Here is a 14,795-nt window from a genome sequence, read left to right as displayed (position 1 = left end):
GCGCAGTGTGTGCAGGTGTGTGCTGGTTGCAGTCGGAACTGGTCGCCCACCTCGCCTGCGTGGACTCGCCTTCCCTTCTTCTTGGCCGAGCCAAGACACACTCTCGCGTCTCTCCATTCTCCGCTCGATGTGCGTCGATCGGTCGGCTCTCCTGCCCTCGCTCGGCGCTGCGCTCTTTGTCCGACCGCCCTCCGTCATCGAGCTCTCATTGTTTTCTCTTCTGACCCTCAGCTTCACCGCACGTGCTCGCTGCAGCCAGCTGTTTACGCTCTGGTCCGGATTCATCTGCGCGCACATTCCGCATCCGCACTACACCGTTCGAATCGCCCACTGCAGGTGAACCTTCTCTTTTCGCACGCATGTCTAACTGCAGCTTTCCGAATCACTTTTAGAATTCGATTGTAGTCTTTGACCGTTGCACGATCAGCTAGATGGACCCATGTGACATTGCTATGCGCGACAAGTGAACTGCCGTTTGGCTTGCATTCGCTTGACAGCAACTTTCTTTTTTTCGGTTGTATACGAACTGATGTCGAGCTATTCTGGAGAAAAGCGTTTTCTCTCGTTTTTAAACCACTCATAATTTCTTATATTTTCAATACCATCAGATATTTCGTGTTTCATAACGATCTTACAATCATGAATAAACATTAATTTTGAAATTATTTCAATAATTGGAGTAACAAAATTCGTTGTGGACAAGCGTCAAATTATCTCTCTTAGAGCCCACTTAGAGGCAAATTCAAACCCGTAAAAAAGTTATTGCAATGTTACTCGTGATCCATTGTTAATTTTCGATATACTTTCACATTAAGTTCACGCGAATAAAAAAGGTAATTGCGAGGGCCTTTGGCTTATTTACGCCCCAAGGAACTTCTGACGCGTGCTCTTAAAAGAGCAAAAAAAAAAAACGGTTGCTGTAAAACAAAATTACTGTTTCTGCGACAACGCGAGAGTACGAAACTTTGATTGCTTAACAGTAAAGACACGATGCCACGCGCCGTGCTACTTTTGCGCTCGCCACTGCGAAATCCAAGCGTAGTCACAGTCCTATATGCCGGGCCCACCAACCTTACATAATATTCTTGATTTCGATTATCCTTTTTGCCCAGCGGCCCGAAAGTAGCGTGTTCTCGGCCGTGGCTCAGCCGGTATCATGCTAATTTCGGCCTCGCTGGGCAAAAGAATAGTATACGCACGACGGCCGGGAAAGAGACAAGCCCATATCACCTCGGCTTTGCCTCGGTTGTAAAACACGTGCTGTGGGCTTGTCAATATCGTCCCGGCCTATGTACGTAATCTGCTACTCCGTTTAGCTTATTTATTTAGCTTATTTATCATAGTTAAATTTTTTCGTATATATACAATCAATGACCAAACGATCGTTTTTTTCATCAGGGAAAGTCAAGAGAATCTAGAATTTTACAATGTTGGTAATCTCGCTGGCAAAAGGACCTCGCCAAGCCCACTACAAAAATGTTAATCTTGATTACTAACGACAGCTACTACAAGGTAAGTATGGGTATCGTTGAGAGAATTCACACTCTACGCGTTTTCCGTGTACACCGTCCTCATAACTTTTCAATTGGACCATATTTTTCATTGCTCTTGTTCGCAATCAAGCAAATAATTAAACTCACTTCCATGTACCGGCAGCCTGGCACGTGGACAAGCTTTATCGCGTGCTTGGAATTATTCTGATCGATATAATATTGTTATACGAATGATGCAGGTTTACTCCTTGTATGAATTAAATATGACAAGGTCTTGTTTCTAGTTTGGCACTCTTTGGGAATTAATTGGGAACTTCCCAAATGATTTTGTCTTCTAAGAAATTGATTTAGAGTACTTAAATGATGTATAATATTAACGTACATTCTGATTTGTTATACGGCAAACTTATTGTTAATCTACAAACTTTGTTCAAGTAGATCACAAGAGCTGTACAAACACCGGAGAAAGTTTACCAATATGATTAAACTGAGAAGGTGAAAGTTCACCTGAGTCATAAATATTAAAAACAATGGCGCCTTATCGTATCGCTGTGGGTGAGTAACGATAGCTTGCTTCCATTTGCTTTTTCAATGTCAATTCTCGATAATACAACTGACATGTACATGTGCTAGCCACACTTTGTCTAAAGGATTTTTGTGCTTTCCGCCTGTGCTCGTTTGATCCTTCCGTTTTTACAATTCTTTCATAGCCATAATTATCCTTTAAAAGCAAAATATAGGAGGATTGATTCCTTTAATTGACACGACAGAGCCATTTCGTAGACATCTACCTTATGATGGATACTTATTACATTAGCGCCAGGCTTTATATGAGCGATTTCGTAGCTCGTCCGCATGATACAAATCATTTTTACACACAGTTAAATCGGTGAGCTATACGCACAAAGACGGTTTTGATGAATTAATTTTTCACGAAAAATGAGAAAACTGGAAAACACGACCACTAAATGTGTCTATAATGCAACTTCAAATTCAAAAGACGTGCATACATTTCCAAAGATGCACTGCACTGCGCAAAAGAGCATCGTACCAAATTCAACTGCGGCTGAAAAATGGTCTGAACGGAGCGGACGTGGCATGAAGTCGCTTGTACGAATTTCGCGCCTGGAACGTAACACATCTGACGTACGTGCAAATTTATCTGATCAATGATGCAATATATCGTGCAACTTCAGTCATAATAATAGTCAATTCATTTCTGTTAATGCTAAATAAATATTGAGTTGCGTTTATTATAATTGAATCGAGTACTTTATTGCAACGGTAAGTTCGACAATATTATCTCAATTATTATAGCTGAATGGTTATAAAAGTAAGAACGAGTAATTGATTTTCTTTTCTAATTTTAACTTGGTCGATATTTTCTTAATTGTTCGTAGCCCGACAGGAGGCATTTAGGATTAATTAGTTGCCAATTTTATATTGTTCATAGTAAATTTGACATACATATAATAATAATCATGATGATCTATTAGTGTATCAAATGCTTGCTTATCCACTTTGCTTCAGTGATATGCTCAGTAGATTTTTCGAAATTGAAGGTCGTCGAATGTAACGATGCTTTTTTCCAGTGGCAACGGTGCTTACCGCAGTAATCGGTGTCTGCTATGCCGAATGCCAGAGTGAGTAATTAGTGCTTTGTGTAGAAACGCTCGATAAGCCGCGAATCCCATAACCAGACTTTGCTCGACGTGAAGCGTGCATGTTTGTACCGTCATGTCCAAGTAACCGTCTGCTTAAGGTTCCTCCGAAACGAGGACTTGCCGCGTGGCCTGCTTCGGAATCGGAAAGTTTTGTTGAACGTACGATAGCAATAGCTTAGACTGGTCGAGCTTGTCCAGGCAGATTACACGGGATTGATCAATTTAATAACTACAGCGAGCGTTTGCCTTGTGTTCGACAGCGAGGTCTGTCTATTGCTACGAATGCGACTCCTGGACGGATTTGCGATGCAAAGACCCGTTCAACTACACCGCACTGCCGAGGGACCAGCCGCCGCTCATGACCTGCAACGGGTGCTGCGTCAAAATGGTTCGGAACGCCAAATCACGTAAGTGAGCAGACCGCGCGACGCACTCCACTAGCGTCCTCGGTCGGAACTCGAGAACAGCATTATCCAAAACGAAAGGCCATCGGACACTGCCATTCGGTTATTTGTCGATGAAACGCCATTCCCCTGGGTCGTCGCGAGTGCATCGACGCAGACGGCAGAAGCGGGACGAAGGAGTCGAAGGAAGAGAGAGAGAGAGACAGAGAGAGAGAGAGCTTTGCGAATGGTCTTTCATCGACAAGTCGGCGTCGCAAAATTGACACCGACATCGACCGTCACTCGCATACACGACAGTCAATACAACACAAAAGACCGTGCGACATTCGACCACAGTCGGCCACGACGACGTCACGTTGTAACGGCAAACTATTGATATTTTCACAGCCTACGAGAGCGTCCGGAGAACGTGCACGTCGCAACTGCAGATAAACTTATTCATGGTGGACCACGTGTGCATGATGGAAAGTACCGGCACTGGTCACATGTGCTTCTGTGAGGAAGATATGTGCAACCGCGTATCCTCCCACCTGTCAGCCAGTCCCCTTCTTCCCTACCTCCTGTTCGCATGCCTTCTCGCCCAGTCCGCCCTCAGATGGCCTGGCTTGCTTTGCACCTCGCTCTGATCCGCTTCTTTTATTTGCCCCCTTCTCTAGCAATGCCGTGCCCCTCCGCCCGTCTCGTCTAATTGCTACAGCTGGCCCGTCCAACGTGAGAATCGTCGAGATAAGTTTTCATTCTGCTCGTTGTCGTTAAGTTTGCTGAACTTTCGTCCGGAACACTGTGATAAATAGATTGTAATGATTTTAGTGTCTTCCGCGCATGAAACTGACGGAACCTTTTGTCTATCTCGATAATACTCACAACGCGGACTCCTTTCGTTCGTCCGGTCATTTGTTTTCCAGAAATCCAGCCAATCGACGCGTTACTTCTCTACTATCTCGCAACCTATTGTGCTTTCAATTATTCTCGAATGCTCTCATTGCTGTTAGAGTAGATTTCGCGCTTTACTTCAGAGTATTATTACCTTCGAGTCTCGACGGGATTCCATTAGACTAATTTCGATTATGTTTAATAAATCTCGATAAGTGACCTGCTTCAACATTTTGCGTACAAAGACGACCTAGCTTAAGATCCAATGCAAGTAGACAAAAGGATTATGATGTAGAATCAAAAAAATAGTAATTACAGCCGAGTCATTGCCATTTATGTTATCGCAAAAACATTCGCGTGATTTTCGTTGCACACTCGTAAATAGACAAATATAATACTTGAGGACAATAATCGAACAATTAGCACAAATTATTTATTCGTTTTCGACTCGGGTTGTCAATTTTTAACTCGAAAAATACATAAATACAGTGGAGTACTGTTGCGCGGTACAATTGATAGAAAACACTTTGGTGAAACTGTTTAATTATAAGTGAAAAAGATCTGACATTTGATAATTGGCGATAATCGTTTAACATCCCATCTTTCTTTTTACTGATCATTAATATAATAACATGTATTAATTACGTGGATTCTCTTTTACATCGAACAACGTTGTTCTTTTTTTATTTAATATATATTTGTTTAATTTGATTACTTTTCTTTAAAAAAGAATAGAAATTACAGTAAAAATATAGCAATATTATACATATTGTGCAATTTATCATAATATTATATCTATCCGATTCATAATAGAAAATCAAGCTGAATGTCTCGCGTGGCATTAACGTAGATAAAATAGCATGTTGGCATGAAATTGTAGATTAGTGTATTCCTTTGATCAATAGTGTGGTTTATAAGTAGCAAACTGTTTGCAATCAAAATATATCTGAATTAAATGCAAAACATATAGAATCGAGCAGTTTTACAAAATTTTGTCTATTGATTGTATTTTGACAGATTAATTGTTGTGAACAGTATGTGCAAATATATTTTACCCACCTTCCACTCCGTTAGTTCAAAGAAAATGCGGCACTCCGTGAGCCTTCAGGTTGAGCTCTGCTACAACAATTGCTCAAGATCAATCTGAACGCTCCTGTCCTCACAGAAAGGCTTTTGTAGAAAGGTCTTCTGCCAAGTAAATGTTGCGGCAAGGCGATATTTCCTTGGCAGACCGTGCGGCTAGTGTCGTGTCATTTGTTCATTGTAGCACGCGCGGCTGTGAGACCACACCTCACCACTCAAACCTGTTCGCCGTTGTTCAAATCATTGAATGATGCCAGTATTCTTATCTAGGAATATAGTTAGACCAAAAGACTAAGGAAACATCGAATAGGAACGCACAATGACGATATGGCACTCTCAAATAAAAACAATTATACCAGAATTTCCATTCTTATGAATTTTTTCTGAAGAATGTACTATATTTGTTTTCATTTGAGGGATGACTCTCATCAGTAAATGTTCATATATTTAACTTTGAAACATGGAAAGAAAATCAAGAAATAATTTTTGAAAACATATTGTTTCTTTGTACAATTTAATTTTGTTGAAAAATTCTTTGCAAAAATATATTAGTTTGAGTTTACTATAAGTAGAGTAAGAAATCATATATGCCTTCAAACTAAAAATAACTTTGGTCTTAAATTCAGAAGTTCTTTTAAGTTTTTTCTGCCTGTGCTGAATATTTTTTGAATTTCGACGATTTTTTCAATGCTGTCGTAATCATCGATTGAAAAAACTTTTCACAATCTAAGTTTTTTATATATTTCGATAATAATAGCATTATAAGTGAGATGTGTGGCCTCACAGCTGTAAAATCCACGTGCCATGTGAAGTACTACTATCGTAAAAAGTTTTCTACACGTTATGTCGCCAGACTGAATCTCTGTGACAGCTAACAGCAAGAAGCTTCTTATCATCTTACAAATAAGTGAATGTATTATGAACATTGAAAGCATAAGAATAATCAACAATGCCATGGTTTAAGTTTTAAGTGCGTAATAATTATAGATTGCTCAATTACAATAAGTATCAGACTTCTTTAATAATAATCAGTCATTGTTTCTAACACAAATTTATATTTGTTGCGTATGATATATGTTATAGAATAAATATATTTGTTTGAAGAATAGTATTGAAATTATAAATTTTCAGCTGCGCTGAAATAAGTTGACTGTACTGATGAATGCGTATAATATGCCTTGAATCTTACATGTTTAAGAAAGCCAATAAAATTGTCGACTAATGAAGAAAGTAAAAATGTTAATAATCGCACCTTAAGTCAAAAGTTTACGAAATCAAAAGAATTTATATTACGTCTGTTTTAAACGCAAAATAAACATTTTATTGCGCATGATAAAAATCTAAATTTCATGAGTTTCAGATTAATGAAATTGCATTATTAAATATATTCTACAAGTTTTGTAATAAAAATGTTTAACAGTGGCTCTTGATAATTATTATCGTTCAGATTATGTAACTGGAGTCCAATAAATAATCATTACGATTGAACATCCTTGCAATTTGTGAATTTATTTCATAGGTATTAGAAACTAAATAAAAAATAGTACCTTACCTAAATAGTGAGGAAAAGTAGATTATTGTGTCGTGTAAGGTCAACACAACGTGTGAAAAATGCGAATTCGAGAGCGCGCTTTGCGCCAAGCGTGCGGTTAAATCGTACATTCCGCAATGGTTTTATCTTTCTGTGGTTTTTAATGCCCGAGTGAATCAAGGCTGACGAATTACGTGAGAAAGAAACCACCTAAGCCAAATCTCATTTTCCGCATTTTTCGGGCATCTTATTAGGGAAAAACAATTGCACGTATCCCATATAAACGCATCTAAATTAATTTATGGAACTGGGTATAGCTATATTTGTTTAAATCACTTTTCCGTTTCTGGTCAACCAGGGAATAATTTCAAGCGAATTATTTTCAACTATTATATACGTTAACGTATACCTTTACGTATTCATAGCAGGAATCACGTCTTGAACTAGCGTTGGTTGTGCGTAAATATTTTATAATTTTTTTCTTTTTTTGTTAATCAAGATTGGACAACATTTTCTTTTAGTTTTAATGGGTTTTATAGAACATTATGGTATAAAAAGTTTGAAAAAAATAAAAACAGCCGTAAATAATTTTTCGCATTTGTTTTTTAATTTATTTTATGTAGATTCACCACAAAATTGTTACGTCAAGAAAAACACGGTTTAAATGTCAGTAGTACATTTAGTGAACAATAAATATAAGATCATGTTCGTGAATGAAACGAAATAAACAGCTGCTCAATTGATTACAATATATCTTTTTGTACGAATAGCTTAATATCCAAATATTTCAAGTCAAATTTAAAATATAGATTGATATTCAAATGATAATGTAAAATTATCAGAATATAACAATCGAATTTTGCAATTTCTACCTGAAACTTGCACATCGTAAATCTATGTTTTGATTAATTTTGGAATGTTACAGCAAGAAATATCCCTCGATATACTGTAGCTAAGAAAACAATTAACAAGTACTATCAATCGCACGACAACATCTATTTAACTAAATTTAGCTCACTGTTTTCTTGCACTTGTGCAAGTTTTAACGGAACTAGCAACCGAAATAAATAACTGGTTTTTTTAATTAATCGGAAACCTGTTTACTGGTAACGAACACAATGATTAACAACATATTTCATTTTTTCGTTATTGCGCTGCAATACCATTTAAAATCAATAATGTAATTTTTTTTATTTTTTTCGAACTTTCTAATGCTGTGTAACGTAATGACCGCACTTTTGACAAAGTGTATCATCTGAAAATGCTTCGTCATCCAGAAGCGTTATATTGTTGTCTGAATAAATAGTGTTAAGACAGCTAATTGCTCCAATGGTCTCACTTCTAGGTATCTTTTTGGGCAGCGAATCCTCGATAAAATCTTCGCCTTCATTGGCTCCTTTGAGATTGTCGTTGATTATTAATTCATCTTTGTCAGGGCAACCTAAGTGGTCTGCGAGAGTTGCGCTAAAATCTCCTAAATTCAATTTTGGATGAGTATAAGCTTGATCGGCACGCGATTCTCTTTCAGTGAAGAGTAAAAGTGAAAAAGGAAGAAAACTAGATTATGCTCCTGTCGTGAATTTAACTATTCCTTACCCATAGTAGCTTCCAAATTATCGATGCTCAGAGTGGATTCGCTCTTACCGAGCGAATCATCGTCTTCTTTGAGTTGCAATAGATTTGGGCAAGGCTCAGACAATGGACGAGCACAGGACGCATACCCCTGATAAAATTTGTCAGTAGGTCATGTTGATGGAATTGACATAATGGAGTTTGCAAATCGTAAACTATCATATGTTCATAACAACTAACCTGAACTAAATCCATGCGGGAGTCCAAGGAAAACTGTTTTCCGGACATCAAAATTCCTCTAATTCGTCGACGCATTGCTAGTCATGAGAAGCAAATATTTTTCGTATTTTTTAAATTTTGGTTTTGTTTCTATCTGACCATATTTCTACGAAGCTCATAAGGTTGCAGTTGTCAGAACACAACAGGTAATCAATTAGCATCGAAACAAAAGGACCACAGGCGCGAAGCCTCGCATGCAACGCCACTCACAGATAGCAACACAATGACTTATATACATATATGTGAATGAAAAGTAAACAATAAGAACATCGACAATAAATGTGCGGGAATGAACGCAAAGGTACTCGCATGCTGCAACGTGTACCTGGACTGTCCCGAGCCTCCAGGCGTAGCTGGCCAAAAGTCTTCATGCACTCGTTGAAAACGTCGGTCGCGTCGTATATGGCGGCAAAACTGCCGTTCACAATTTTCGGTGACATGGGAGAATTGGCCAGCAGGAGGCTCGAGCCGAAATTTTCATTTTTCTCGCGAGTTTCTGAAAATTGTAGAAGGCCTTTACCGTTTCACCGATGGGCTGCTTATTACGTCACAAAACGCTTGATAGCTAGGCAATGTATGTTTAGCGCGAGTCGCACACCGACGCATGAAAGTGTCGAGTACATATGTATAAAAGATTGATCCAATTGTCAGTGTTGATGAAAAGTAAGACACGTCAGGCAGTACTTTCGTTGCTTGGCAATTTGCGGAGAGTCATTTGATCACGTGGTTCGTGACAGAAACATAACTGGCGTGAATTACCTGCCAATGGAACCTTCGCCCTCGAGGGGGCAGTGTGTCCAGGGCCCAGAATTTCGGTGGCGGTACTTTTGATTTCCGCCCAGTCACGTATTATGTCTTCGTTGGTGGTACTAAACAATGAGAAGCATCGGAAGAGAGATGAATTAGTACGATCGCGCAAACGGTGAGTAATCATAATGTTTGGAAGCCTACGACGAACGTCCAGATACGATACGTTCTCACGGTAGGCGAACTAACTTGGTGGACGTGACGGTAAACCGAATGACGTAATTGCCATGGAGCGCCGCGGGTACGCAATGCACGCGGCCTCGAGAATTCATTTTTTTCAGCAGCCGCTCCGTCAGCGAGTTTTCGCCGCGCAATCGGAAGACCACCATTCCCAGGTGCCTAGCTGCTGGGATCTCGAATCGCGGGTCGGCCAACGCCAGGGCTTCGAATTTCTGAGCGAGCCTGACTCCCTGCGCAAAAGGAGAGAGAAGCGCCGATAGCAGTTGCTCGAAACCGCGACGACGAGTCGACGACGCCCGGTGCACTTACCTCGCGGATGTGCTTCTGCAAGCCGGACACGCCGTAATTTCTGATGACGAACCATAGCTTCAATGCTCGAAATCGCTTGGACAACGGGATCTGCCAGTGCTAGAAAAAACAATCGTTCGGATGTAACGAAGATGCGCTCGTCGCCGTTAACTTTAGCGCGCGAGACCGTGCGCATGCCTACCATGTAGTCTATCGCGAGACCTGCAACATCACGAGAAAACGATCGGTTGGTCATTTCAGCGCGATAAGTTCGTATGGATAAGATCTGGCGTGCTTATCGCCGTTACCTGAATTCTCGTGCTTCAGATAGATGGGATCGACGTTGAACGTTCTGTGAAGCGTCTGGCTGTTCTTCACCCTGCAGCGTGCACGGCAACGATTAATCAGACATACCCATCCACCTCTAAGAATGCACGATACAATTAAATGTCCGGATGATCGTACCATAGCGCGGTGCAGTCGAAATGAACCATCAGCCACTTGCTGGGATTGAAAGCAAAGGAATCAGCGTGTTCTATTCCTTGCATCCAGTGACGAAACTCCGGGCATATGAACGCACTGCCAGCGTACGCCGCGTCGATGTGCAACCAGAGAGCATTCTTTTCGCCTTCATGCCCAAGAATCGTGAGAGGTAGGGGGCGGGGGCAAGGCGCGATCCATCACATCGGAATTAGCGTGATCGATTGATTGTTAAACAGAGTAATGTCGAGTCTACTCACATATCGGACCAATTTCTCGGAGATTATCAAACGAGCAAGCGCCCGTAGTGCCCAGAGTGGCGCAGACCTGTAAGTCAATCAAGTCAGTACGAACAGTAAGAAACAATAATGATGAAAACAGTGGTCCACTTTTGTTATCATTACTGTGCACTGCAGCAATTTGATTTGCTTGCAGCAGGGAAACGTTTATATGTAGCACGATGTGCCGATCATGCGGCTATGCCAAGCACATTCCCGTGGGGGCTAACTAAAAGCACAAGGATTGGCTTATTTCAGCGAGGCAAACAACAATGCGATCCAAAGATAATTAAAGTAAACGAGGTCTCGTAAGAGGATCAACAGGATCCTCATTGTTTGCCCGAGACTCGAGTCCTCGAAGCATAGCGCGGAAGAAAGAATCCACGAGAGGCAATCAGCCGAATTGGATAGGTGTACATCATTCCTAATCAGAGATGCTCGATGAACGTCGGTCGGTTGGCTGCGCCATGACGCGCGAGAGCCGATCGAACGAGCGGTGCGTGACGATGATAGGCGAACAGTCAACTTACGAAAAAGGGCACGAGTCCGAGTTCACGGTCGCGATCGAGGGCCTCGGCGAGCACGTCGCCTCTCATGCTGAGATTCTCGTCGGATTCGATGTATCTCATGCGCACCAGTCCGATGAGGCCAGCCTTCTCGACGCTGGAGTGGGCCTGCAATCAGGGAGCACGCGCACAGTTACACGGGCAGAGTTATCGTGGAGCGGAGGACGCGCTAGTCGAACCTGATCGGAGCAGTAGGCCACGAGTCTGGCGTTGATCTCGGCGGGCAACAGGTCCGGATGGTTCTCCTGTATGTCCCGGATGGCTCTGGTCCTGGCGGCCAGGAGACTCACGAGGGTCGCCTCGCTGGCCGTAGTCTGGATGACGCCGCCCCCGGAGCCAGTCGCCCGATGCAGAAACTGGTCGGGCAGGCCGATCATCTTGCCCAGCCAGTTCATCACAATGGTCTCCAGCTCCGTGCAGACCGGACTAGAGGCCTGCGGCGCGACGCGGGCGTGAGCGCGCTGGTAAGACGAGGCTGCGCGCGCGCGAGATTAGTTACCCAGGTGAAGCCTATGCAGTTGATCGCGTCGGCCAGCATGTCGCCGAGCAGGCTGGCGGGCGAGTTGAGCGCCGGGAAGTAGGCGTGCATGTGCGGGCTCTGCCAGTGGGTGACCCCGGGCATGATGCACTTCTCGATGTCCTCGAAGATGTCCTGCCAGGCCTCGCCCTCGGAGGGCGCCGATTGCGGCAGAATGTTCCGTAGGTAGCCTGGCGACACGGCCGGGTAGACACGCCGAGTGCGGATCGTTTCCAGATAGTCCGCGATGTAGTCCACCATCTCCTTGCCTGCGCTCGCACTCGTCTTAGCCACTCTCTCTCTCTCTCTCTCTCTCTCTTCATTTTCAGGGGAAATGGCGTGCTATCGATCGACTCGAATCAAAGAAAAAGAAGCGAGGCAGCGCCGAGAAGAAAGCGATAAAGTCCGCGCCGGAAATCGTTTTAAAGAGAATGAATGGAAGAACAAACGAGGACGACAGCACACTTTCATCTCTCTCTCTCACTCGGCAAAACTATCAGTTTTTTAATTAAAAGCAGATAACGGCTGCTGAATCGACCGATCTGCGACAAACACTCGGCGGGAAACACATCGCACGAAAGTTAATTGAGATCGCGAGCGGCCTGCGCGCGCACTAACTGTATTCGCTAAATTATTCCACGATAAATAACGCATCGAGAGCGATGTCTGGCCTGCAGTTTAGCAATCAAATAAAGCGCCGTAAAGCCTCGCCTCGACACGGGCCTGGAATTGATATAAAGGCGTTTACTGTCGGCTTAAAGGGTTCGCGCGATAGAGAACGCGCGGCAAAGCCAATATCAGGCTCGTAAAAATCAGCTTGGCCCCTCGGATTGCAGTTTATTCGGAGGCGCTCATTTCCACGTCTCTATCTCCACCTATATGTATGTATATATATACATGGCTGTTTACTACCGAGAGAGCTGTCGATTGATCTCGGCTGGAAACTAACGTTGCCGAGCGGCTCAGTACCCATTGCCGAAAATGGCAAATTTAGTAGGGAGACTGGGTAAGCGTCGGATGCCTCGACTCCTCCGGAGGGGAGTAAATCTTGGGAGCAGCGGCGCCCCGAGGCGAATTCGCAACTCACCGTGTTTCCGATACTCATCGATGTTCATAGCTGCGAGTGCTGCCTCGGGAGACGATCCAATGAATAAGCCAAGGGCCGGATGAGTTCTGCTTGGACCGGGCACTACTCGGCGCTGCTCGACTCGCTGCGGATCCTCGGCGTCCTCTTACAGGACCCAAATTTCGAAGTTCCGATCGCAGCGTTTGACGCGCATGAGTCCCCCAGCTGGCGCTGATTAGCAAAACGGAGCGAGCGGGTTAAGCCAAGTCGATCGGCCAATCGATCGGCGGGAGTCGTGCGGCGTCGTGCGGCGTCGTGCGAGCGTGCGTCGCGACGGCTGGCTGGCTGGCTGGCTGCTGCACCTGCGATCGCGCGAAGCTTAAGTCTCATTGCGGATGTCGCGAGCTATTTAATTTAGCCCCCTCCCCGATGATTTGTAGGGATTCGCCGCCGCCGCCGCTGCCGCCGTCGCCGCCGCACATCGATCGCGTGTCATTGAGTCCGAGCTTATTAGGCTAGTGTCGCAGGCTCGTCATGGCCTACACCTACATTGCAGCCGCGCGCGCCAACACTTCGACTTTCACTTCCCGAGCGCGGGCGATTTATAGGTCATCCCAGATTAATTATCAGCGAGCACATCCTTACGTAAGCTTGCCGGCTAAGCTAGCCGCCGCTCGAGCGTCATCTCGCCGCCTGCAGTCGACTTGCCCCTCGCGGCTTCGCTCGGCTCGCTGTCGCCCAAACGCACCAGGCCTCGCGGGCGAGCGCCTCTCGCCGGATGCCGAATCGAAATTCGATACTCGCAGATGCCGCGAATCCTCGCTCGTCACCGCGCCGCGACTGATTGAACCCCGCCCTATTGCACCACGGCCTTGATTTTCCTTCGCGAGCGCGCAGCACCGATGCGATCGGCCCCCCCGCGTGTCGTACGTGGCGGCGAGCGAGCTCGGCGGTATCGCGCCTCGGATCGCGAGCGAGATCGCGCGAGACGGGCCAGTCCTCACCCGGCGCCCGTGCCCGCGCGTGCCGAAATCCGTATCGAGCGATCCGAGACAACACCCGCGAAGGCGCGACAGCGAATGGCACGAGCGCTCGATTATTACGCGAAGAGCCACTCCATGCGTCATTGCACGATCAAGCGCGCGATTATTATTTCGGAGCAATTATCGGCCGATCGATCGCGCAGCGTAATTGTTATTTTGTTGTTTAATCGGGCATGTCGCAACGGCGCTTGACCGCAGATCGCAAAAAGGAAAGGAAAATCAAAAGCGAAAGACCGAGCGAGCTTCGCGCTAAAATCAGAAGCATAGTCGATATTATTAAAAGCGCAGCCTTCTGCCTCTCTTCCGCTTCCGACTTTTGTAATTTCCCGTGGCTTTACGAGCTACTCGTTTTATTCCGTGCTTAATAGACAACTCGGCTGCTTCTTTCTCGCGGAAAATTCAAAGATAACCGTCACTTCGATCAAATTAACGCCGACTGACATCCCGAGAAAGCGAGAAGAAACCAGTCGACCCTTCGGCCGAGCTGCTATTTTTCGACGCTATCCTCGCAGACCACAAACGAAGTATAAAAAGTTACCTGCGCGATATACCGGCCACAGCACCAAGTCGCTCGCCGTGCTCCTCTCTGGTCCGTCCTTCTCTCTTGACTTCTAGCTGGCGCCGCTGTTCGAAGATCAGCTACTGGACAAACGCGGAATGGCGCGACAGGA

At 44.4% G+C, this 14,795-nt stretch overlaps 2 protein-coding genes across 2 annotated transcripts; one reads left to right on the top strand and one right to left on the bottom strand.

Annotated features, from left to right (window-relative positions):
• The first annotated feature begins 13 nt into the window (after positions 1-13).
• LOC131665981 (protein quiver) lies at positions 14-4,620 on the top strand. The gene is given in 8 exon segments (XM_058938284.1): positions 14-129; positions 232-336; positions 1,399-1,512; positions 1,932-2,048; positions 3,086-3,136; positions 3,418-3,564; positions 4,001-4,079; positions 4,554-4,620. Coding segments are annotated over 5 exon segments (369 nt in total). The 5' UTR covers positions 14-129; positions 232-336; positions 1,399-1,512; positions 1,932-2,023.
• A 3,025-nt stretch (positions 4,621-7,645) lies between these two features.
• On the bottom strand, positions 7,646-14,795 carry LOC131666025 (histidine decarboxylase). Its single transcript, XM_058938352.1, has 16 exons — positions 14,663-14,795; positions 13,103-13,443; positions 11,998-12,284; positions 11,678-11,932; positions 11,463-11,606; positions 10,915-10,981; positions 10,640-10,802; positions 10,483-10,553; positions 10,377-10,396; positions 10,196-10,294; positions 9,896-10,116; positions 9,659-9,768; positions 9,225-9,395; positions 8,861-8,937; positions 8,645-8,771; positions 7,646-8,522 (listed from the first exon to the last, which is right to left on the bottom strand). Exons 2-16 carry the CDS (start codon positions 13,128-13,130, stop codon positions 8,257-8,259), a joined length of 2,106 nt encoding a protein of 701 aa, XP_058794335.1. The 5' UTR covers positions 13,131-13,443; positions 14,663-14,795; the 3' UTR covers positions 7,646-8,256.

The sequence above is a fragment of the Phymastichus coffea genome, unplaced genomic scaffold, assembly GCF_024137745.1.
Source record: "Phymastichus coffea isolate CEN01 unplaced genomic scaffold, Cenicafe_Pcof_1.1 PCOF00055, whole genome shotgun sequence".
Classification (NCBI taxonomy): Eukaryota; Metazoa; Arthropoda; class Insecta; order Hymenoptera; family Eulophidae; genus Phymastichus; species Phymastichus coffea.
Note: the sequence above shows the minus strand (reverse complement) of the source record. Positions and strands in the feature narration are given on the sequence as shown.

Excerpts from the sequence above, each read along its gene's own strand:
- LOC131666025 (XM_058938352.1), bottom strand. The coding sequence starts at position 13,130 with ATGAACATCGATGAGTATCGGAAACACG. Across the intron at positions 12,285-13,102 it reads CGATGAGTATCGGAAACACG|GCAAGGAGATGGTGGACTAC; the intron begins GTGAGTTGCGAA and ends GTGCGAGCGCAG. Across the intron at positions 8,938-9,224 it reads GGAGGCTCGGGACAGTCCAG|CAATGCGTCGACGAATTAGA; the intron begins GTACACGTTGCA and ends TCTCATGACTAG.